General features: G+C 49.1%; 2 protein-coding genes across 2 annotated transcripts; both read right to left on the reverse strand.

Annotated features, from left to right (window-relative positions):
• Positions 1 to 1,922: 1,922 nt before the first annotated feature.
• On the reverse strand, positions 1,923 to 9,799 carry TMED8 (transmembrane p24 trafficking protein family member 8). Its single transcript, XM_050897874.1, has 6 exons — positions 9,648 to 9,799; positions 8,239 to 8,317; positions 5,451 to 5,580; positions 4,361 to 4,502; positions 3,793 to 4,092; positions 1,923 to 2,776 (listed from the first exon to the last, which is right to left on the reverse strand). The coding sequence occupies exons 1-6, from the start codon at positions 9,745 to 9,747 to the stop codon at positions 2,559 to 2,561; spliced, it is 969 nt and encodes a 322-aa protein (XP_050753831.1). The 5' UTR covers positions 9,748 to 9,799; the 3' UTR covers positions 1,923 to 2,558.
• A 4,749-nt stretch (positions 9,800 to 14,548) lies between these two features.
• Positions 14,549 to 23,607, reverse strand: NOXRED1 (NADP dependent oxidoreductase domain containing 1). The gene is given in 9 exon segments (XM_050897104.1): positions 14,549 to 14,672; positions 14,674 to 14,838; positions 16,069 to 16,291; positions 17,164 to 17,318; positions 19,863 to 20,043; positions 21,141 to 21,313; positions 22,327 to 22,477; positions 22,480 to 22,533; positions 23,580 to 23,607. Coding segments are annotated over 9 exon segments (1,254 nt in total).
• Between the last annotated feature and the right edge of the window lie 470 nt (positions 23,608 to 24,077).

Below are 24,077 nucleotides of genomic sequence, written 5' to 3' on the forward strand. Positions count from 1 at the left end.
TAATGGCTTGAAAACTGGCACATACTATTTGTGTGTCAGTGAGTGATGAAAATTGGTTGTGAGGCAGGCCTTATTAACTTCTTAAAACATGACAAAATATATTTCAGACCTTAATATGAGCAACAGACAGGAGGGGGAAGTAGCTGTGAGTTAGCAACAGGGACACCACACTATAAGGGAAATAGTTTTTTAGTGGAGATACCCCACTAGCCAGCAATAAGCTGTGCAACTGAGGATCAACAATTCTGGAATATCTAATGTACGTACAGGTCAGAGTTCCCTTCATCGTAAATAAATCCTAATTAGAAAGTGGAGTGGGTGTCAGACAGTGCATCATACATTAACCAGAAAGTGCACGCAGGGTTCTGCAGATCTCACAGCAAAGGACCAAACGCAGTCATCGAGTGGGGCAGTGCTGACGTTATGGTCAGACTGAAGGGTCTTTTCTATCTTCTTCTGTTTAGTGTCTAGGAACTTGATAGACAAAGGATGAAAAAAAAGAAGAGCACCTTACCCAAGTTGCTCAGGCCTGATTCAAGTGCTATACAAAGGCCGCAGGATGGTCCTTCATCTCCCCCAAGAAAGGCTGAAGGTATAGTCCTCCCCAAGCTGCTAAATCAAAGAGCATCTTACTCTGACAGATACCAAGCCCTACTGTTCTGTCTCTCTGCAAGGTTGTCCTGTGGTTGCCCCTGCTTGAATAAGGCAGCTTTGCAGTTCCCCCCTCGCCCCCGCCCAGGTGCACATGCTCCCTCTCTCTTTTGAGAAAGGCAGCTATTTTCTCCCCATCTCAGGGCCCAAAGCAGCAACAACTCTGGTCCTTACCCTGACCAACTCTGCTCCCTGCCTGCTCACCCAGAAAGCCACTGTGCTCCAGCCAGTGTTCTTTGCATTTCCACTCCTCCTGCTCCCAGCTTGGGCTGCTCTGCTGTAGACTGACTGCTCTCTTACTGTTTTGACCTACTAAGTGCTCTGGGGCAGTGAAAAAGTAACCAGAGATAGTTAAAAGAAGAGCTTGAATATGGAGCAAATTGCACAGCATTACAATATAGCCTTAATAGGAAATATGCAGCCCTCCTGCAAGAGTGAAATCTTTGGCTTTAATCCCAAAATAATTTTGTCCATCATTCCCTCTCAGTAGAAGGGACGGACCAAGTAGAGGTGCTTTACCTGGAGGATTTAAAAATAAAACTCAGAACTCTACTAGAATCACCATGCAAACAGCCATTTTGTGTCTCTGCAAAGAGGTATCAAAATGTAAAAACAGCAGTATTCTTAGAAAAGAGAATGATTTCAAGTTAAAAGTATTGAAATAAACAACAGTTACAGATAAACATGATTTAAAATTCATCTCTGAAGGATTAACTTAATCCTTGTTCAACTCCGCCAGTACTTGAGCAAAAGGTGATCACTAATGCCATCGCTAGCCACCAAAACATGCCAAGGAACTCCATCCTTTACCATGTGATCAGGGCTAGCAACAGCCTTGCTGATTCTGGTTCACAGAAAGGATTGGTTAAATCCTACACCTTTTGAGTTTCTGAGCAGGGATGTTCTTTTCTAACAATACCTTTGCAACAGCAATAGCAACTGACAAGCTACACTTCTCTGGGGAGCCTTTTCCTTGCTACATATGGTATTATCCAGCTGGCAGCAATACCAGTGAACCAACATGCTGCTACTAAGAAACATTTCCTGTGTATTTATTGGTTGTACTCCAACCTTTTTGTATTTACTCAGCACAGCAGTAAGTAATTTCTTCTGCTTCACATCTGGATTACAGAAAAAACTTTTGGTGGTCACTGAAGTTTTAATATCTACATATCCCTACAATCAACAGGTATAAAATCCAATTCTTAATCTGTAGGAAAACCTTCGTATGGACTTCTAGCTGTGCACCCTCCCCCCACCCCCTGTGCAAACACATGCCGTGACTGCCGTTGGGGACCCGCTGTTGTAGCATGGCCTAGCCACTGCAGCATGGGCTGCCGCTGGCCAGCTGCACCCCCACCCACACGAGTGAAGGAAGCGCTGGTTGCTGGTGACATGTAGTAGTGGTAGGTGATGAGATTACCAGTGGCTAGGTGACAAGCCAGCTGTGCTTTTGGCTCACTGCAGCTGACAGCTGCCCTCTAGTGATGCAAATGCAGCAGGAGAGTTGGAAAAGTTATTCACAAAATAGTAACAGATCAAGAATATTTTCACTTCATTTCGTACCAGCACAACAGATCAAAACCACGACCACCTGAACCTGGCCTCTGGGCATTTACCGGCTGTGACATGAAGGCCCAGCCCGATGCCTGCACAGAGCAGACCTCCCGAAGTTTTACAGAAAGAGCAGCTGCCTGTGGACAACCAGGCAGTCACAACTACCTTTCTCCACTGGGACAGCAGGGAAGGAGGGTGTGGGGAGAAACCAGTTAGTGTCTGAAGAGGAGCCGGCAGAATTGTGCCTTGGTTCTGTCACACAGGAGTGCCCATCAGGCAGTACCAGGGCTGGGTGGCAGCCTGCTACGCTCACCATCACCTGCCTGCCGTCCCTGCCCCTTCCCTTTTCTTCAGCTAGTGTAATAGACATGAAAGAACAGAGTCTTATTACGGAGGAGAGAGTACGAGTTATCAAATTTCAGCAGGTAGATGCCCTCGCCTGGGTACTCGTGGCTGCCTGCCTGCACCTCCCGATGGCTGTTCCTCCGATATACGGGCATGATCTCTCCATAGCGGTTCCGCAGATAGCTTTTGGAGCCCCTTTCCACGTCACCAACAGGGGCGAGTCCTGAATGGGAGAGAGGAGACAAGTAAGTAGGCCAGAGCCAGTTAAGCCACTAGGTAGTCCAGAAAAAGATCACCGAGACCAGAATGCAGCAGAGGCATGCAGACATATGGAAGGCTAACTATGATAGCATTACCCATAGCGTCTGCTCTGACCTTTCTGCAAACAATACCCACAAAGTCCAGCTTTCCTTATCAAGACAAAGGACATGTAGAGAACCAGTTCTCTTGGGAATGCTGATGGGACAATATCCACTTGCCTGCCAGCCTGGTCTCCTCTCCCTGGACTTACCTTTTAGACACACCTCACTGCTTTTATACACACAACAGTGGTCCAGTGATATAGACTTGAAGCAAAAGAAAGGCAGAAAAGCTCTTAGCTATAACCTCACTGTGTTTATGTCCTCAATTCACTTCTCCAAGAGGATTCCTCATACAGGAACATACCCCTCTTTGGAGGGCCTGCAAAATCAATTTCAGATATGAACCCCCCAGCTACACTGGTCACACATACACTGAAGCCACAGAACAGGCAACATTGCTGTGTGTTTCACAAGTACAAAGACACAGGTAGCAATCCTCTCAAACGCAGTCAGCAGGAGCTACTGATGTACTGGCGGAAAAAAACCCCAACCAAACAAAAAAAACCCAGAAACAAAACCTTTTTGCTCCTACTTACCACCAGAAATTTCTCAATCTGAGAGGCTAAGAAAAACAGTCAAGTTAAAGTTTCAGACCCTAATCTTTTTATCAGCTAGAAGTTGAACAAGTGAGTTCTGATTTTACTTTTCAATGCATTCAATTTTAAGAATGCTCTTGGAGAAGGACAGCCATTGACATATGCTGAAGCAGGAAGGGCTAAATGCTTTCTCATCACAGCCTAACCAAGAACCCAAAAGGCTGCAGAGATAACAAGTAGGCTGAGTAAACAAAGTAGATGGAAATTACAGCATCTGACAGACACTCTCAGCAGCATGGCAACAAGCACCACAAATTAACCCTTATAAGCTCTGCACTAACCTTCAATTTCCTCCTCCTCTTCTTCATCCTCCTCATCACTGGATTCACTGACCTGAACAGTAATGGCAGTGCTAGTAACTGTGGTCCAGTCAAAATAGACTCCAAACCCAATGTCGTAGTCATCTGTAGCAAACTCCCAACAAATGCATTTCCCATTAGGATGAGTTGGCACACGGACTGTCACCACCTCGCCTCGCTTCACCACCATCTGGCCATTCTTCTCCTTTCCCATCTTGGCTTTGAATTCCTTTGTCTTCTCAGTTGTCCACATGGTAGGTGGAGCCAGAGGGGGAGGCTGAGCTGAGACAAGGGAAAAGATCATGGGCTTACCTGACTTTTCACTACTGACAAACTGCTATCTGAAAACAGTGAAGCTATTTCTGATAAGGCTTTTGCATTCTGGAGCCGGCTCCCAGAAGCCTTGGATGTGAAGTTTTCCCACTCGCTAACCAGGAGCCCAAATTTCCAGCACGAATTAGCAGTGTCTCCAAGACAGCCTCTGCTCTTCTCTAGCCAGGGCAGGCACTTAAAAAGTGGCCCCAACAAGTGTTTTCCTTTCAGGACTCACCTTTCCTCTGCTCCCCAAGGAGGTCTGCAGTCTCCAGCTCAGCTGAAAGGATATCCACAGCACCAGTGTGATCTGACTGAATCATGACTATATCCCCTGCTCCTTGAAGTACATGGTAGTTGGTTATCCGAACAACAGCTTCCTGCACAAAGCACATGAGAAACATTGTCACAAAGACCGCCCTGGTATGAAAGTCCCCAGCTGGATTTAAAACAACTCATTAGTAATTCACACATCTTTCTGAAGCCAAGTCAGACGCTGCAGAAGCTTCTATTAGTTAAAAAGAACTGGCTGGCTCCGAGACACCTCTTTGCATTATTTCCCCCACAACACCAACATCATGAATTTCGAAGTCAAATGCTGCATTAGTCTCACAAATTACACACTCCTTGGCCTCCCCTAGAGTCCCTGGCAGGGACACCTTTGCCTCTGCCTCAGAGTTAATTGTCCCCTCTCAACAAAGCAACAGCTTTACAGATTTAGCTGACTACTCTTGGAAAGAATTCCCAAGACACAATCTCTCTAGGGAGAGCCTTTCAGCTCTGTGTGCATCTAGACTACAGCCACAATCAAACTGGCATTTGCTGCATCCTAGTTAAAAGTCCATCTGGTTCACTAGGGCCAGCCCTCTCTCCTCATATATGCAAACTCATAGCTCCTGAGCTGGGTGCCACTTGCACAGGTTTTCCCTACTGTATCTGTAATGCAAACGAATTGGCTGCTCACCAAAAGAAACAAAAGACAGCAGAGTCACTTTCAGTTCCCTCTTCCATAAATCTGCAAGAAGGGAATTCCCAGAAGCCCCAGACAAGAGGCAGAAGGTAAGAATAACCTTGAAGCCTTAAGAGAGCAAAAAACTGCAAGGAAGCACGGACTAGCGGAAGACACAACAGGGATTTTGCAAATCAGACCAATAACGTTTACCTCCTGCTAATGTATAGAAAAAAAAAATATAACTGAATCTATGTTAATACTACTTTTGTCTTAACCCTTAAAGCCTCAGTCCCATAGCTATAAGCACAGCAGGAGGGTGGAAGAACTATTGCTGCACCTCTGTCCTTGCTTTCAGACATCAGAAACACCCACCTACCTCTTTGAGGGACTGGATTTGGTCAGGCAGCTCCTCTTCTAGTTCAGCCACTTCCTGGTCTTCCAAAGTACCAGCTTCTTCCTTCGAATCCTCTGTCGCACCCGCACTCACAAGCGACCCAATCTGCGACCTTTCAGAGGAAGAGAGCGCTACAATTTAGCACTTGCACGCAGGGCACAGCCAGCAGAGGAATCACTCTGCTCTGGAACTCAAATTCAAAGGGACTGAAGGGAACAAGCTTCTGTGGTCAGCACCTGCCAACTGCACAAAGAACCGTTTGCACCCCAGTCCTGCCCTCATCTCCACATGACTAGCTTCCATGTCAGCCAGAGGGAGCAACTGCAGTGAGTATTTACGGTCCTTTAGACAGCAGTAATTCACTGCACTCGCCCCACAGCACGCTACCTCACCAACACTGTACTAAGTGCAGAAATCAGTAGCAACTTTTCTGCTCAAGAAAGGACAACTTCTTTTATGCCACCTACTACATGATGTGCATATTCCATCAGAGGTCAACTGGATCAGTGAAAGGTTTCAAAACAGTTTTGACAGCCATCCTGAAAATGCCCTCTATTTATGTTGCCCATTATGCCTTTCCTATTAGCAATCCCAAGAGATACAGGGAGCACCCAGGTGTGTCTCTGCCATATTCAAATATGCTGCACAGACAAGCAAGCCATAAGACATACAACAGCAGCACAGTAATAGCAAAGATGTCCAAGTACTGCACTGTGACAAGAGGAGATAGACATTAGCACAAAAAGAAAGGTACGTAGCAGGAAAAGAATGAGCAAGAAAGGAAACATCTTTGGCATTCGTTCTCTGTTGAGGGTTTTCTTCTAAGTTATATTAAAAAAATGCTGCATATTGTCTATAGCTGGAAGGAATTACCATCCCAAATGAACTCGGATGCATGCCAGAAAAGTCTCTTCTGTCATACTCTCAGATACTATGTGAAACTTCCATGAGAAACAACCTAGTCTTTAATAAGAATAGAAACAGTTGCCCTTTTGAAAAGCAAAGCCTTCTCACAGCACTGTAAAACCAATGTCAACTGCCTTGGTCTAAAGGCTCAGAAACACGAGAACACAGCAGTAATGGAAAATACGTGCATTTCCTCAAATGTCTCCTTTCAGGAATGAGAAATATTCTCATTAGCAAGGGAGCAGACTATCAGTATAGCATGGAATAGTTTAAAAAAATAATTTAAGAAAAAAAACATACACAGCTCAACTTAGACACACTCCTTGCTGCATCCATAGAGAAGACTAGAACAGGGCAAATGTGGCTTTTGTTTCCAAATCTTTACTCCTATGGGGGTACAGATTTTATCCAGAAATAAAGCCATTTCTTACTTAAATTCTCTCAACAGTGTGATTTCCTTTGCTAGAAATGGCATGATAGACCAGGAGGTCTGCAAGAACAACTCAAATGAGCTGAACACCAGGGTACACAAAATGGCAGCAGATGGATAATATAAGAAAAGAAGGGACACTTGGAGGGGACAACTTTTTAAAGGAAGAACTCTCTCAGTGATCAGTAACAATTTCTCTGGCAGCCCAGGACAAATTTGGACTTCTATGCCATCATTTTCCAGCTCATTTGCTTTTTAGCTTAGCAGTTGCATGATCACACCTAGAAGGGCTATTTGTTCACTTGCTACCATAGGTGCACACATCTGCTCAAACGGCTCTCCATCAACATAGGAGCTAACAGCTTGGGAATTTTTTCTCCAGACACCACTGAAGCCCAGGACTCTCACTGAAAAATTAGGAAGAGCTACACAAGCTTTATCAGCTGATTCCTCCTCACACAACCCTTTTGGACCACCCCCGTCCCTTTCAAAGGAGATCTAACTTAGACAAATTTATCAGGTAACATCCACAAGTATCCAGCATCTACTTTGGCCGTTTTGCTCACAGTCTCTATCAATCTCTTCGAAGAAAATTAGAGGACATAATAAAAAGATGGAAGAACACATGTTTGGAGTCAAGAAGGCCGATACAGATGTTATTAGCATCAAGCCAAGATGGCATCAAACTGCTGTTCTACTAAGTAGGGTGGTTTGTTGGGTTTTTTCCTACAATTTTTTCTCCCCTCTTTTTCAATGAGGCTGTGGTTTATCTACTGTCTGATGTAATGAACTCACACATTTCTCAAATTGTATCCTGTGCAACAAATGTATGATGGCAAATGAAACTCCACTGTATATGGTATTAGTGCTTGTAACCAATGCAATGACTCGGCCACAAGCACCACATGCCCAACAAATAATAACAAGCCAAACATCTGATAACAGGGTCGATCAGCAGCATTAATGAAGGAGTGACACAGAAAACAAAGCCTGAAGAAAAAAACCAAAACATTATCAAGAAAACAGTAAAAGGTGTTTTCTTGCTCAGCTTCCACCAGAATTATAGACAGTGGGAATGCTTAATTATTGAAGTATCCTTCAGACAGGCTAGAGAAAATTTCCTGCTGAAAGTTTATGAGCTGTTACAATGGACTACAAAACCTTGCAGGGTTCCTTCCAAGCTGAATGATTCTGTGATTTGAATAGCTGAGCCATGAACTACACTTCATCATTTCATAAGCTTTAAAACAACCTTAAGCCTGGAAGAACAGCCCGTCCTATACTGGCTCCAGTATATACTGTCCCAAAGCAGCCAATTCAGTCTCCAGTCCCTTCTCTTCACCTGCACAGAATCAACTGCCATACAGAGGAGGTCACAGGAGTGAAACAGACTGTCATGTGCATGGGCTGCACTACACAAAAAGATTTTCCTACCCGCTCTGCGAAGTACTGGACTCCAAAGAATCAACCAGCCGATCTGCAGGGTCTGTCTTTTGGGCTGAGTCTTCATTTTCTAACAACAAACAGAACATACGGAGAGAACGTGAAATAAATTTCAGTCTTTAGAATTCACAGACAGGAGGAGAAACTACAGCCAGCACTCAAATGTTGACAAGGTCACATGGCTATGGAACGAAGAGCTGTGCCAACCAGTTTTTCATGTTATGAGCTGTATCTAGCACCTTGCAGAACAAAGATTTTTAATCGTCTCAACGCTAGGAAAGGGAGAACAAAAACCCATGCATGTTTTTGGTGCAGAATGACTCTCAGAAGCAGGGTTCATTCAGGAACCACCAATCCTAGCTTTAGAAGGACAGAACAAGGCCAAATTTCATCATGTAAAACTGGGCTGACAAAGCCCTGGAAAAAGCAATCATGCAGCGGTTCCCACAGGGCACTGACGAGATGGAAATTCCTAGGTCAGTGCTAAAAGGACTGTCTATAAAGATGGCTCCTGGTCTCCCCCGAGTCTCCTGAACTATGGGAAAGCTCTGTCCCCATATGACTGCAGTATGCGCTCCACAGCCCTGCTGTCTGATCGCATTAAGGCACTGAACTGGGCATGGACATGTTCCAGCTTTTGCAGCTCTCTGACAATATGCCTTACAGCCACTGGCCGTTTCACGGAGTCAGTTCGGAGCTGGGAGGCACCTCCAGCCCAGGGGCGTACAGCACCAGGCCCCCAGCCCACGGCAGAGACCGCATGGTGAGGGTAGTCCAGCTCCCGGCTAGACGGGGCCTCTTTCAGCGGGGAAAGCACCCTGTCTCTAAAAAACCTCCATCAGTCCTCGCTCTTTCCGCTGCAGGGAAGAAACACCGGGAACTGTTGCTGTAGTTTCAGGCACTCGAGCGGCAGAGGAGCCGAGCAGCCCAGGGCGCAGCGGTGCTGTGGGTCCTCCCTAAGCGCAGGTGCCAGCTGCAGAAGGGTACGCCTGGACACCACAGCCTGCCCCTTTCGCCCCAGCAGCCACCCCACCCGGTAGAGCAAATATTAGCCAAGGGCTAATTCCCGATGCTGCTCTTCGCAAGGGGTACCGTATTTTCACCGAAGCAAACTGCCACCGTGGAAATAAGGCTTCTGCGGGAGAAACGAGGAAACCCACCGCGGAAAGGAAACTCACGGCATCCTCCCTGGCCGTAAGGCCAACACTCAAATACGCACCGCCGGCAGCCCCTCAGGCACTGCCCGGCAGCCCGCCCCGCCGCCGGCGGGGCTCCTCCTCAGGGACCCCGGCCGAGCTGCAAGCGCTCGCCGCCGCCGGGAGTGAAGCGCGCAGGCGGGGAGCCGCTCCCGCTGCCCCCCGCGGCCAGCCCGGCTGCCCCCTCCCCTGCCGAGCCCGTACCTGAGGGGACCTGGGGCGCGGGGCCGCCGCGGCCGCCCGGCTCCCCGGCGGCCGGGGGCTCGAAGCAGGAGCCGGCGGCGGCGGCCAGCACGTCCGACATGGGCAGGGCTGAGCGGGCGGCCGACGCGCGCGGAGCCGAAGGCGGCAGCCCGCCGCGGCGGAAAGAGCCGAGCGGAGCCGAAGCGCTGCGGCCGCCGGCGGCGGAAACACCCGAGTACGGGGGCGGCAAGAGCCGAGCGAGTGCGTGTGAGCCAGGCAGGAGGGAGAGGGTGGTGCCTCGGTGCTCATACCTCAGCCTCCCCCCTCGACAACGCAGCCAATCAAAAAGTAGTTCCGCAGAGCCACGAGGCGCGGCACGCAGGCGGCTCCGTAGGCTGACAGCATGGTGGCGGAAGGGAAAACGGGGTGCACGTCCAGGAAGTGGCGGTTGCCACGGGAACGGGGGCCCGGAAGGACGCGTTACCGTGGCGGCCTGGGGACGGCGCCGATGGAGCCGAGCCCGGGGCCCGCGGGGCCGGGGGCGGCTGAGGGGCCGGAGCCCGAGCCCCAGGGCGCGGGGGGGCCGCGGTCCACCTGCCCCTTCCTGGCCTGGAGCGTCGCGGAGGTGGCTGAGTGGGTGGTGCAGCTCGGCTTCCCCCAGTACGAGGTGCGGGGCTGCCGGCCCGGGCGGAAAGCCCCCGCCCTCACCGCCGCCGGAACCGGTGGCCCTGAACTCTCTGTGTGTATGAGTGTGTGTGAGCGGCGAGGGGGGCGCGGTAGTGGCCGAGGGCGGCCCGCGGCCCACCCGCCTTTCTCTCCGCTTCCCTGCCCAGGAGTGCTTCAGGGCCAACGGCATCACCGGCCGCCGCCTCATCCTCGCGAACTGCTCCAGCCTCCCCGCCATGGGCGTCACGGACTTCGGCCACATGCAGGTGCGGCCGCCTGCGGGTCCCGGAGCTCCCTCCTCAGCCCCTCGGAGCCCAGCTCTGACCCTTTCTACTTGCAAGCAAGCTAGGCTATAGCTTGTCCGCCTAGGCAGATTGCTTATTCAAAGAGTGAGCCTGAAACTGGACAACTAAATTTGTTCAGACAAACAGTTATATTTCTTGAATCTTTTCAGATATAAATCCTTAGCCGGCTGGAGATCGCAGGCTTCCTGTCTGGGACACCATAAGTGCATCAGAAGTGCTTAGCCTTTCTTTAAGCCTGTGTTGCTCCTCTTGCCCCATGAAATTGCTTAGGGAGATGCATGCGCCTTTCTTAGATATCCCTCAGAATTTCTTTTCAGTAATTTTCCACTTACTGATTTGTAGAACTTCTAAAAATCTAGTTGGATTTCACCTGCAGCAGTTGAGCCACCGATCTCAAGCAGCAGAAGGGCAAATCATTACTTCCTTGTTTTACACTTTGCTGAACACAAACAGCATCTCTGTCTCTTCCTCATTTTATAAATATGTAATTGCCTGGTCATTTTCCTTTCAAACCTACATCTTTTCTTTAACAAACACTGATAGTTAAGCTAACTAGACTGAAGTTCGGAGCTACAAGCTTTGGCCTTCCAAAGCTTCCTGAAGGTTCAGAAAATAAGCAAATTGACTTAAACTTTATTACTCTCCTTCCCCTCCCTTATGGAAACCACAGAGGGACTTGGGGCTGCATTTACAGAGCCAAATCATTTGTTTCACATCATAATTTAAAGTTGCTTTCCCCAGAGGACACAAGGTTCAAATAACCAGGAAAAGAGAAAAATCTTTATGCTCCAACAACTAGAGTAGGAACACTGTTTGTTTTATTCTAGAGCACCAAAAAGCAATTTCACCACAGTTCTGTTTGGCTGCACAATCTTAACTGTTTGTTTGAAAAGAAATATGCCACCAAAAACATTGACTAGTTCCATGACTTTGCCTGTTGGTTGGAGGAGAAGGCATCAAATTACAATGCTTAGTTTTTCAGACAGCAGCCCTTCAAGAGTATTTCTGGTACAAGCAGATACAGCCTTTGTAGCCATTTGCACTTACCAAAGATGGCAAGAATTTTATAGGCTTTGTAAGCCTCAGCCTCACATTGGGAGATAGGGATTATGTATGGTGGTAGTTTAACTGCTGAGAAACGCTAAACCACGGGTTAGAGATATCAACTGTAACACATTCTTCCTCCTGTAGAAACTGAAACTCTTCAGGGCGAGGATAAGCGATAGCCAGCACACTGCAGCAAGCTTAGAAATGAGACTGTCTCTAATATTTTCCAAAGCTTGCAAGTGAATTGGGAACATCTCACAGACTTCAGTGGATCCTAGATGTTCTTGAAGATCATGCCCTATCCTGCTAGTTATTTGTGTTTGAGAACTTTACTCTGATAGAATCCAAGCGTGCAGAGCTCTGAGCAGGACGTGGCCCTTTGGGTCTTTCAGGAAGCGTGTACTAGAGCAGGTGCAAAGTTAAGGCCGTAATCCTGGGCACATCAGCCTCCCAACAAGAAATATCAATGAAAGGCTGTGAACAGTCGAAACCGAGATAGTTACTATAGAAACAAACGTGATAGCATCAGCTCAGTGAGATAGAAACTTTTTGCAATTTAGGGGAAATGGCAGTTTGGTAGAGAACTACACAGTGAATTATGTGGAAGCTATGCAGCATGGACAAGTTGCTGCTGGTTTTAATTCCACTGTACTGGTATTTTAAATATTAAAATCATTGAAGATACTAGTCCGGTGTTCTTCTGATATCGCACAAAGTAGGGTACTGATCTTCAGAGTCGAGCCAAAGTTGGGGGAAGGTTTTGAGCAAATGCTGTGAAAGATCAGTAAAACTTTGTGAATTGTATTTTGAAGCTTCAGTCAAATCGGAAGGTTACATTCTCAGAAGTGACTTCAAATATAATGGCAAGGCTCTGTTCACTGACAGTTCCAGGCCCAGCTGGCTCAGACAGCCAGTCACCCATCATTTTCTTAATGAGCAATATGGCTTCTTGGTTTAATTAGTTTTTACACCTCTTCTGTGTATAGACTGTGTTGTTGACAATATAACTTAGCAAACAGCAATGTTTTGCATTAGGCAGAATAGACTCCAGCTCATTCACCCATAACTTGTTTGTTCTGCAAGTGCAAAGAGGAAAGCAGAGCTATTTGTGCCACTTAGAGACCAGGTGTGACGCCATTCCCCACAGTAAATCTGGAGAACGAGCAGTCTGCTCTGCTTTTACAATGTCACACGGGGCTCATGGGTTCAGATCCCTCTCGAGTTGCAACTTCAAGTGTGAAACTGATCCAAAATTCAGAAATTCAGTTCTTTTTCCTGCTACTCTGAAACGGAATGAATGGTATTAGCTGTTGCCCTGTGAAATGAGAATTTCGGGTATTTTGTCTTGTATTTCAGGAGATTTCACGACACGTGCGAGAGTTGCTGGGTATTGAGGAGCCTCTCTTCAACAGATCCATTGCCCTCCCATACAGAGACAACATGGGTCTCTTCCTGGAGCGAAAGTCCCGATCAGGAAAGAAAGCAGATGCCCTCACTTTCTCACAGTTTATCCAAGAAGCAGGACTGGAGCCCTATACTACAGTTCCTCCTTTGCAACGAGCCCAGACTGGGGTAGAAGCAGATGCTCTCCGTGTATCGCAGGGCACCCAGAGGCAGGATTAGAGACTCACACTGCACCTCCACCTTTGTAAGAAGCCCAGCAGGGACAGCAGAATATACCCTTATGACCTTGCAGTTTGTCCAAGGAGGTACAGTTCCACCTTCTCACGATTATAGTAAAGGCCATTGCAGCTCTTAGCCATTTGATGACAGCAAACACATCCCCACATTGGCTCTTTTCTGCAGTCCTTCGTTTGCTTCCAGGAACTAAGTGAAGCAGAAGCTATAAATCAGACTGTACCACTGTCTGTCTTTCACTTCTGCTTCACAGTTAATTAAAAAGACTAAAAAATAATCATAGACATATATCTAATAATTACCAGTGATTGATAACAACTCCCCTGCAGCTCAAGTGAATAGATTTCTCCCAGGCTTTAGTGTCTGCAGTCTGGGCTCACTGTAAAGCCCAGATGTAAGACAAATGGCATATACAATAACTGGTATACAGGTGTGGTGCCAGCTGCTGTCGGTGATCGTGATTAGGCGAGGGGCCTAATTACAACATGCACAACTAATCCCTGGCCTCACCACAGAAATTATTTCCTGTGAGGCAAAACCAGGCAGTGGTTTATCATAGTAAACAGTACTGAAAGACACGATAGATGATGGCAGGAAGTATAAGAGAATACTGTAAGCTGAACTAGAGAATTTAGGGACTAAAAAAATGCTTTGTCCTGGGTGGATTTGGACAGAATATCCAGTTACCTCCTTTTTCCTTGAAAGAAGTATCACGTAGTCTGTGGTGGTGGTGGTGGGGTGCATTATCACCAGCAAGGAAGTATGAATAAGTGCTGATTAAAGCCTAGCTCAACAGAAAGAGTGCTCCTGACTAAATCATTACTATTTTGTCTGGCATCAACGGCTTCCTCGAGATCCCCCATGGAAAAATAATTAAAAAAAAAAAGCCTAGGCCCAATACTGTTTAGTTATTTACGCCAAAGCTGTAGCCACTACAAAATAACTGTAATTTGGTTTTGTAATTTAGTTTTCTATCGAAACTGCAACAGAAACCCAGTGAAACTGAAGCAGTTCATAGGCCAAGATGACTATGTAATAAGCAAATTCAGACCAAAATAAAGCAAGACTCAGGCAGCCAGGGAGAAGCACGTTTGCTGAGCAGTCTAGAGAGTGAAACTTGTAGAAGCAAATGTGTACATAGGGTTATTGGCTGGAATATTTTAAAGAGTCCGAGAGCGAACAGTGCTCGTTCTTGCACCCCTCAGTCCCGTGAGGGGGCTGGGATGAGATCTCAGCAAAGCGTTCTGCCATGGGCTTCGTTATAGTTTATGATGATTTAGAATCATAGTCAGCAGTTTCCTCTGGAATTTCTGAGAAAATATCAGAAACAGCTGTGGAGAATGGAGACTTGTCATCCAATGTCACACCAAGCTCCACTACAGCTGAAGTAAGATGTCTTGGTGCTGATCAGCCCACATTGCTTTGTAGGCCAGTCTCCAAAGGATGAGGTATAGTACAGCAAGATGGCACTGGACAAGCCATCACTCTTTTCTGGCGGCTGGCTAAAGGGAGACTCTCTCAGTTGTGCAGCTGTCAGGTCAAACCAGGGGGAGGTTCTGGGAAGAGAAAATGAGTGGAAACATTTGTGGGCAATAACAGTGTGAAGCAGCTTGCTAATAATTTAACAAGTAATGGTTTTCTTCAGTGTCTGACTCCAAGTCTCTTTCTTGGGTCTTTGAGAAACAATCAGACTCAGAGACTTGAATCTGAAGTGTTCCAGGCATTACTCTGCCATGTGGAGCAAAACTGAGCCTAATGGCTCTAGAACAATCCTGCACAAGCAGGAGTCCTTTCCCTCAAGCAGTGTTCCCCTGACTTAAAATCCTTAATAGTCTAGTTCATGAACTACCGTAAGTTCATTACCCATAAGAACTGTCCTCTCTAGATGTTCCCATAAGAATTTTTTTTTTCCTGCACCCAATGCCCCAGTCCTGATCAGTGGCTTCAGACAACCCTGATAAGTAGCCAAACAGGAACCAGGGACAAAATAACTCAGGGATGATAGTCCAGGTCTTTTATTGCTAATTGTATTGGGTCTAGCTGAGATGGAGTTAATTTTCCCCATAGCAGCCCTCATAGTGCTGTGCTCTGTATTGGTAGCTAGAAAGGTATTGATAACACACCGGTGTTTTGGCTACTGCTGAGCAGTGCTCGCACAGCATCGAGGCTGTCTCTCCAACATTCCCCCCGCCTCACCCAGTAGGCTGGGGGTGGGCAAGATCTTGGGAGGGGACATAGCCAGGACAGCTGACCCAAACTGACCAAAGGGATATTCCATACCATATGACATCTGCTCAGCATAAAAGCTAGGAGAAGAAGGAGGAAGCGGGGGCATTCATTATTTACGTTTGTCTTCCGGAGCAACCACTATGCGTACTGAAGCCCTGCTTCCCAGGAAGTGGCCAGACATCGCCTGCTGATGGGAAGTAGAGAATAAAATCTTTTGTTTTCCTTTGCTTTCACACACACGACCTTTGCTTTTGCTTTATTAAACTGCCCTTATCTCGACCTACGAGCCTTTCGTTTTCTTTTCTCTCCCTGTCCAGCTGAGGAGGGGAGTGATAGAGCAGCTTTGGTGGGCACCTGGCATCCAGCCAGCGTCAACCCACCACACTAATACGTCATCTAAGGCAATCTTCCCTAGCAGGTATGTGGTCCTAAGGGCAACACACAGTTCAGCACCTTCCAACCCAACCAGACAGCCCATGCTTCAGCTGTGGGATGAGGCAAGTTTCAGAGCAAAGAGGAAGCCTGGACAAGCAGTACCTCAGCATTCAACCCTTTACTCCTCTTGAGTCACTGAAGAGGCAAAACCTTTGCTGACAAAACTCTTGCACACAAACCGTGGGCAGGAAGTTTTCTGCTCTGCACAGATGGGGCAGCGTTCAGGAAAACAGAGGTCATTGAGTAATTTCAGTGCCTTCTGGTGAGGCAGGCTCTGCCACATACCGTTGTTCAGGGCTGCATAGAAAATGGCCACCAGCCATTCAGCATTGACTCTTATTTTCCCTGCAGGACAAACAAAATCAAATGTCAATTACCATTGTGCACACAGGTGGGAAGAGATATTCTCATCTCCCACTCCTGTGAAGAATTGCATTGGCAATCAGTCAGAGCTGGTTTATTTGAAACCTCTGATCTAGGATCATTTTAGGTGAGGGATGGTGAAATTAATAGTAACAAGTCTAGTATAGCTTGTATTTTCTGTAGCTCATTCTCATCGAGTAAACAGGAGTCCTTTACAGGCTGCATATAAAGTCATATAACCATTCCGCCATCATGGCATGATGAGCACTGTAGCTGCTTTAAGAGCATTCAACAGCGCAAGAATTAGAAGTGCATGCAGAAGTGTATAATGAAATTGTGATGGACAGAGGTAGCAGTCAGCAATAGGAACAGCACGTCCATGGAAACAGAAGTTGTGCCTGAGGGAAGAGAAAAAGACTTTGGACCATGTTCTTGCTCAGAAAGTATATCTCAGCTCCTGCTCACTGATTTAGCCTCTGAGCTACTATTTCACAAAGGGAAACGGTAGCTCTTTAGAAACTGGTGGCAGGTACATGGAAAGCAGTGCTCCTGAAAGAAAGGGTGACCCCCGGGGCGCTAATCAGAGAAACTGGTGAAGGAGACACATACTGCCTCATTTTGCCCATCCGCTTCTCGTGCATGACTACCCCCTTCCATGCACGCCATTTCCACTCCAGCTTTAGCTGTACAGCGGCAGGATTTCTCCAGGAGGGTTTTCTTCCCCACACTGCACTCCTAACTAACAAAATTATCGCCAGCCCAGACCCAGCCTTGAACCATACAGGCAGGGGAACCACCGAGCGCAGCTCCTCAGCAGGACTGCTACCAAGCTGAAGCAAGAAGAGAGCTTTTACCTCGGGAACCGCAGGGGCACGTTGCCTGCACAGCAGCAGGGTCTCGCAGCGCCGCTGGGACTGTCCCCTTCGCCCCCAGCTCATCGACAGGCTCCTGGCCGGAGCACTGGTACTGCGGCCTCACGATGGCACTGTAGCAAAGGAGTTGCTTCAACCTGAAAGCGGAGGCAACCGAAATGAGCGTACCGGCAGGGGGAGAGGATGCTCCTGGAGAGCCCGGCCTGCGCTGCGGCGGAGCAGGTGCCCGGAGCCGGCGGTGGCCGCACAGCACGGGTGGGATCGTGGGTGTGGTGGGTTGACCCTGGCTGGATGCCAGGTGCCCACCAAAGCCGCTCTATCACTCCCCTCCTCAGCTGGACAGGGGAGAGAAAATAAAATGAAAGGCTCGTGGGTTGAGATAAGGACAGGGAGATCGCTCACCAATTACTGTCACGGGCAAAACAGACTCGACTTGGGGAAAAATTAGTTTAATTTATTACTAGTCAAATCAGAGCAGGATAATGAGAAATAAAACCAAATCTTAAAACACCTTCCCCCCACCCCTCCCTTCTTCCCAGGCTCAACTTTACTCCTGATTTTCTCTACCTCCCCCCGCCCCGAGCGGCGCAGGGGGACGGGGAATGGGGGTTTGGGTCAGTTCATCACACGTTGTTTCTGCCGCTCCTTCCTCCTCAGGGGGAAGACTCCTCACACTCTTCCCCTGCTCCAGCGTGGGGTCCCTCCCACAGGAGACAGTCCTCCACGAACTTCTCCAACGTGAGTCCTTCCCACGGGCTACAGTTCTTCACGAACTGCTCCAGCATGGGTGCCATCCACGGGGTGCAGTCCTTCAGGAACAGACTGCTCCAGCGTGGGTCCCCCGTGGGGTCACAAGTCCTGCCAGCAAACCTGCTTCAGCGTGGGCTCCTCTCTCCACGGGGCCACGGGTCCGCAGGTCCTGCCAGGAGCCTGCTCCAGTGCGGGCTTCCCATGGGGTCACAGCGTCCTTTGGGCATCCACCTGCTCCGGCGTGGGGTCCTCCACAGGCTGCAGGTGGATATCTGCTCCACCGTGGACCTCCATGGGCTGCAGGGGGACAGCCTGCCTCACCATGGTCTTCACCACGGGCTGCAGGGGAATCTCTGCTCCGGCGCCTGGAGCACCTCCTCCCCCTCCTTCTTCCCTGACCTTGGTGTCTGCGGAGTTGTTCCTCTCACATCTTCTCACTCCTCTCTCTCTGGCTGCAACTGCCACTCCCCTGTAACTTCTTTTCCCTTTCTTAAATATGTTATCACAGAAGCGCTACCACTGTTACTGATTGGTTCGGCCTTGGCCAGCGGTGGGTCCGTCTTGGAACCCGCTGGCATTAACTTTATCGGACATAGGGGAAGCTTCTAGCAGCTTCTCACAGAAGCCACCCCTGTAGCCCCCCCCCGCTACCAAAACCTTGCCACGCAAACCCAATACAGTGGGGTTTTAAGGTCCTGCGTGAGGGAAACTCGGAGGAAGCCGCAGGGAATATCCCACTGCACCATCCATGGCTGAGTCAACAGTTGCTGGGATTCATCCCATTAACATTTCTTATAATGACTCCTTTCCAATAGCCATCTTAACCAGCTAGAAAGGTTCTTCCTATTTGATGGACCCTCATTGCCTTGTGTTAAAGTTAATCCATGGGCCTTAACACTGCCAATGGAGAGATGGCCACAGTAGGATTGTTACTTTTGCCACGTAGTGGTCTGTTTTAAAAAAAAAAAAAAAGGGAGTGTGTGTAAAAATCATCCTTTGCACTTTCTCCCCCAGTGCACATAGGTCATACCACAACTGCAGCGGCACAGGAACATATCAGGGTCCGGGTCCCTCCCCACTGCAGGCAGATTCCCTCAAGCAAGGTCTCTCTTATCTTTTCCTCCCCTCTCCTCTCCCGCTGGATCCCCACTACTCGTCTGCCCTCCCTCAGCCCTCCAATCAACAGCCACCATCATCCAGGTTTACCTGATGGGGGAGAAACTAGGTTTAGCTGGTAAGGAGGAGGAAGCAGTCATCCTTTGCAGGATCTGCAAAAATTTTACTAGTAAACAGCCTCGCCCATAGCATGAAGAGCAGCGTCACGTTTGGCCCCTCACTGGTCACCTCAGCAGAAGGCCAGGACTGGCCTGACTGCAGGGCTGGGCACCCCCAGGGGTCAGGAGCAGGGGGTACAGGTCATACCCCTGCACTCAGAGCCCTCGGGAGAGCTACGGCAGCAGCTTAAAGTGAAACGCGATGCACTGGGTTTGCTTTTTTGACTGTGGAGACTGCAGGCTGCTTCTTTGCACCTTGTTTCCTGCGCTGTCTCACAACATGTTATCTTACAGCTATAACCTGAGGCCCTGGCAGGAGTGGGGTTTCAATGCCAGCATTGTGTTTGATCTGGAGCTCCCTTGACTCCTTTTCATCATGTTTTCAGGTTTATAGCCACAAAGTCTACAACTTCCTCTAGACAAACAGAAAGCTGAAACTCTAAAGTGTTCCCGTGACTCCAGCGGTTGGGGACTTGGGGAAGTGACCAGCCATGACAAGGCTTGCAATGACATTTCACAATAAAATTGTGAGAGGCAATAAGAGCTGTGCTCCTGCACAGCTCCGGCTCGGCCAGAGCATGTGCGCTGTGTTTGCCCCGGTGAGGTCCCAAATGATGGCAGCACGTCCGGGCTCTGAAATGATGTGGTCCGTTTTACCTGAGGAGAGGGACAGCAGTGACGAGGCTGTACACAATGCAGGGTTTCTGGATGGCACGGTGAACAATGGAGCAGACGGATGGCACATGCGACGGGAGGCAGCAGAGGAACGCAACATCCGCCCAGGCCACCAGCTGAGCATTGTCACAAAAGCACGTGAGCCCCTGCTTCTGCAGGTCTGCTGCAATAAGCAAGTAGAAAGGGACTCAAGAGCCCACAGAACCAGCACAGGTGACCAACCAGCACCTCCGGGCACTGGCAGCGTGGTTACCTGTGCTCTGCCACATGCAGGTGAAACACAAACCATCACTCCCAGGCTGGGACCGCTGGCTGCCTGCCCAAAGTGGCACGGAGGGACTTTGGCTGCTGCCCATCACTGTTTCTACATGGCAAAGGGCAGCAGCAGAGTGACACGGAGCAGGCAGCCTCTCTGCCAGGAATAAACATGCAGAGCACTCAGCTGCCTCAGCTGCCTGGCCCCAGTTCACGGAGGCTGATTTAAAGCCCTTAGCTGAAACAGCCGAGCCTTGGGATCTGGCTAGTTTTCAAGATCTATAAAAAGCCATTTAATAATCCCTGCTTCCTCTCTGCCCTGAGATGACTAGAAAGAGGATTTCATTGTTCCAAGCATCTCTGTGGAGGACCGTTCTCCCCACTTGTCTTGTTTTATATAAGAGTTTACGGGGCAGTTGACAGTTTGTATGCAAACAGTTGCTGTAATGCTGCAGGCTGATCTCCTCTCCTGGCTGGGTGTTCAGAGCCCAGCGAGAAGCTTGTCTGCTACAACTGACCCTGCAGTGATGAAACAAGGAGAGGGACATCTCCGTTTCAGCACTGCCGCTCATCTGGGGAGACTTTTTCTCTGTTGGGTGAATATTTAACAACCTGGAGTCTCAGTCACAGACCAGGCTCTTGGCAAATGACAAGGAGAATTTTGAAAAGCCACAAAAATGGGGGGACTAAACTAAAATGGGCCTTAAACTAGCCAGCATTCAAAGAACAGGGTTAATGCATCCACCACACTCGGATAGCACTGGTAAAAAAAAGCAAACAACTAAATTAATGTTTGGTGGACAATGGGTTTCAAACCAAATAAAGATCTTTTCTACAACAGCATCCTCTGCTTCCCAATAAAAAATGCTGGAGTTTCCATACCTTCAATATTTTTGGCAGAAAAACATTATTTAGTGAGTTCTGCCTGAAGTGCTATGAAAAATTGCAGTTAAAAGTCCACATAAGTGCAGTCCCACTTCCAGGCCCAGGCTGGGGAGCACTTACCCAGGCTCTCAGGGCGCCTGGCGGAAACATGGATACTGGGGCGCGGAGCCCAGCTCAGCGTTGGGAGTGCTCAGGCCAGCTGCTTCCCAAGGTGGCCCCCGCCAATAATCCCAACCTTCAGGCCATGGCTGTCCCCCAAGGAAGTCAGCAAACCCTTCTCAGTCCCGCTCTGCCTGGGGAGGCAGAGAAGCTGGCATCAGCCCAGCATGAGCCATAGTTTCCCCAGACCACATGCAGTCCTACCCTTCCAGGAAGGGTCCCATGCCACGTGTCTGGATAGCACATCCCAGCCCCACTCCTCGCATCCAGCCCAACTCACACCCCTGCTCTCCAATGGGGTTGCCAGAGAGGCAGAAGCTGATGGCTGCAGCCTGGCATGCACAGCATCCATGGGGCTTGAGGCTAAGACCCCAGGGAGCACGGTGTCCCCATCCCAAAACACACCACCCATGCTGAGGCTAACTGGCTGCTAACTGTAAAGCAGCTCAGGAATTAAGAGCTGATACCTGGCAGACACATCAACCCACACGATGGCCAAGCTCAGGGACAAGTCAGCATGAGGAGGATAAACTAGTGACAGCAGAGGCTGCTGCTGAGAAGGAACATGGGACAGCACATGCTACTGGAGGACGATTGGCTCATTATAAATCATATAGACTAGTGGCAGGGACAAGTCACAAGTGTTGGGCACTACAAGGTTTGTGGGATGAAACCCCGATTTGGTGCTAGATGCAATCTCCATTCCCTGGTTTTCTCAGGGGAAGACTAGTCCAAGTGATTTCAGACTGACTGACAGTGAGTTTATACAAATGCAGATGTTCAGTAACCAACAAGTGTGGGTATAAACAGTAGGTGAGTTTTTAACCGTACAGAACCAGATAAAAAGCTAACAAACTGTAGCATTGCATAGGAATACCTATATAATGCTTAACTTCATACAGAGCTGGTGGGAACCACACAAGAAACTCCCTACAGAGACCAGCCACCTTCCCCAGTCCTCCCAGTGACACGTTCATGCTGTTTAGACCAACACCAGAATGACCAGTCACGTGCCTGTGCCACATTTTAGCTCAGTAAAGATGCAGTAGTTTGGGAAGAGCTTGGCATGTCAACGTTTCTCCCTGACATGACTATGTTACCCAGCCAGCACATTTTACTGACAGTGAGGAGCTTGGTTCCACCTTATCTGAGGTCGTGGAGAAGTTTGCAGAAGAAGATGGCATGGGCACCCATGTTCACTGCCAGCCCCTTGCAGCACCTTGTCAGATACATCAAGGCCTCCTTGCCTTCTACTGCTTCATCAGCCTGAGAGGACTTGAAAGGCTCTGTAAGGTCCCACATTTGGCCCAGAAAGACAAGCATCAGCAGCAAGGATTTAGAAGAGGGACATGGCCTCCACCCACACAGCATCACAGTCCATCCCAGCACCTGCCAGGGCTGTAGCTGCAGTGTGAGACCCCAGCCCTTCTCAGGGTTTCTCCTTGCCAACATGGGACCTAGAAAAGTAGCTGGTCCCCACATGCAGCGCACCCACTGACAACAAGATGCGTCAGTGGACGTCTGAACCCATGCTTTCTCTGACGCTACATTTCTCTATTACACAAGTCCCAGCTGGACTTTAAAGCCCAGCCACCCGCAAGCTGCTGGCACAGCACTTGGGACAGACTTCATTGGAGCTGCTCCTGGGCTGGAAGTAATGAGAAAATCTAACCTTCAGCAAGTGGTTCAGTTTTCCAGTTCAAAGCTATTTTTTCATTCACCCTCAGCTTTCCTAGGCCAATACTGTGCCTCCTGCCCTCCCCAGATGAGCAGCCTCTCAGCCTCTTCTCCCTGCATGTATTTGCTATGAAGTCCCCGTGTCATGGCACAGCCAGCTCAGCAGTGTCCAGGTGTGGGAACCCTTGCCCAGGACCTTGAAGAGAGCTGCACGGATGCTTTCAGGGCTACGAGGCAATCGTCACAACAACAGAGTGACTACGACTAGCCCAGAAAGCTCTGAAAACCAGAGCAGCTGATTCCCTCCTTTGCTACGGAGATGGTGTTTCAGCTAGCAAAGGTGCTGGGGGTTTAGAGGTGGCCAGAGCAGCACCTCCCAGCCCTGCCTGCTTAAGCAGAGGACAGCTTCGTGCACCATTTAGCCTGATGTGAGGCAAATGTACAGTGCTCTTGGCCAGAGCAGGACACTGCTGAGCTATCTGAATTAGTTGTGGCCCCTGATGGAACCTGGAGCATGCTTCAGTGTATCACAAACCTGCACTGGAGATAGAGAGAGGCGAAAACTAGCCTGTTCCCTAAGGCTCTCTGCAGCTCACCCAACTCAGGCACAGCTCCCACGGGGTGAGAGGCACAACTGGGCTGAAGCGCCCTCAGCCAAGCTCATCAGGGACAAAAATGACCCCATGCCCCATCGCAAGCAGTTGGAGTCCTGTCTTGCACTACTCACCACCTGCAGCCTGCTGGCGTCCATGGCACCATAGCCGGCGTGAGGAACAAGGGTGGCCTGAACAAGGCCCCCAGGTGTCCCCCCGCTCAGGTTCTGTCCTGGTTCACATTCCCCAATGGTGTGGCAGGCACCAGCCCTACCTGCGCGGGCAGCGAGCCTAGACCCCTGGGGGTGCCCAGCCAGCCCAGCCTGGGCACTGCCGCTGTACTGGAGAATCCCACGCTTTCACCTGGGGAAGCTGGGAGTGTGTGCTTTTCCAGAGGCACTGCAGCATCCCCCGGAGCACAGAAGAAAGCAGAAACCAATCGGGGGGGAGGACCACCTTCACTGAAGCAGTCTCTGTTTTTTTCTGCTGGGTACAGCTGTGCCACCCTGAAAGCCAGCACCTAGGTTAGCATGAAAAAACTAAGCGGGCAGGGGTTGAACATGTCTCTATGCCAGCTCCTGCCCACACATGTTCATGGGGAAAAGGTACTCTCAACCAGAAGAAGGTT

This window comes from Gymnogyps californianus, chromosome 5, assembly GCF_018139145.2.
Source record: "Gymnogyps californianus isolate 813 chromosome 5, ASM1813914v2, whole genome shotgun sequence".
Lineage (NCBI taxonomy): Eukaryota > Metazoa > Chordata > Aves > Accipitriformes > Cathartidae > Gymnogyps > Gymnogyps californianus.

What these genes read in the sequence shown, in the direction of transcription:
- TMED8 (XM_050897874.1), bottom strand. Translation starts at nt 9,747, where the DNA reads ATGTCGGACGTGCTGGCCGCCGCCGCCGGCTCCTGCTTCGAGCCCCCG. An exon ending in CGCGCCCCAGGTCCCCTCAG is followed by an intron (nt 8,318 to 9,647) that starts GTACGGGCTCGG and finishes GTTTGTTGTTAG; the next exon opens with AAAATGAAGACTCAGCCCAA. An exon ending in TCCAGTACTTCGCAGAGCGG is followed by an intron (nt 5,581 to 8,238) that starts GTAGGAAAATCT and finishes TTCCTCTGAAAG; the next exon opens with GTCGCAGATTGGGTCGCTTG.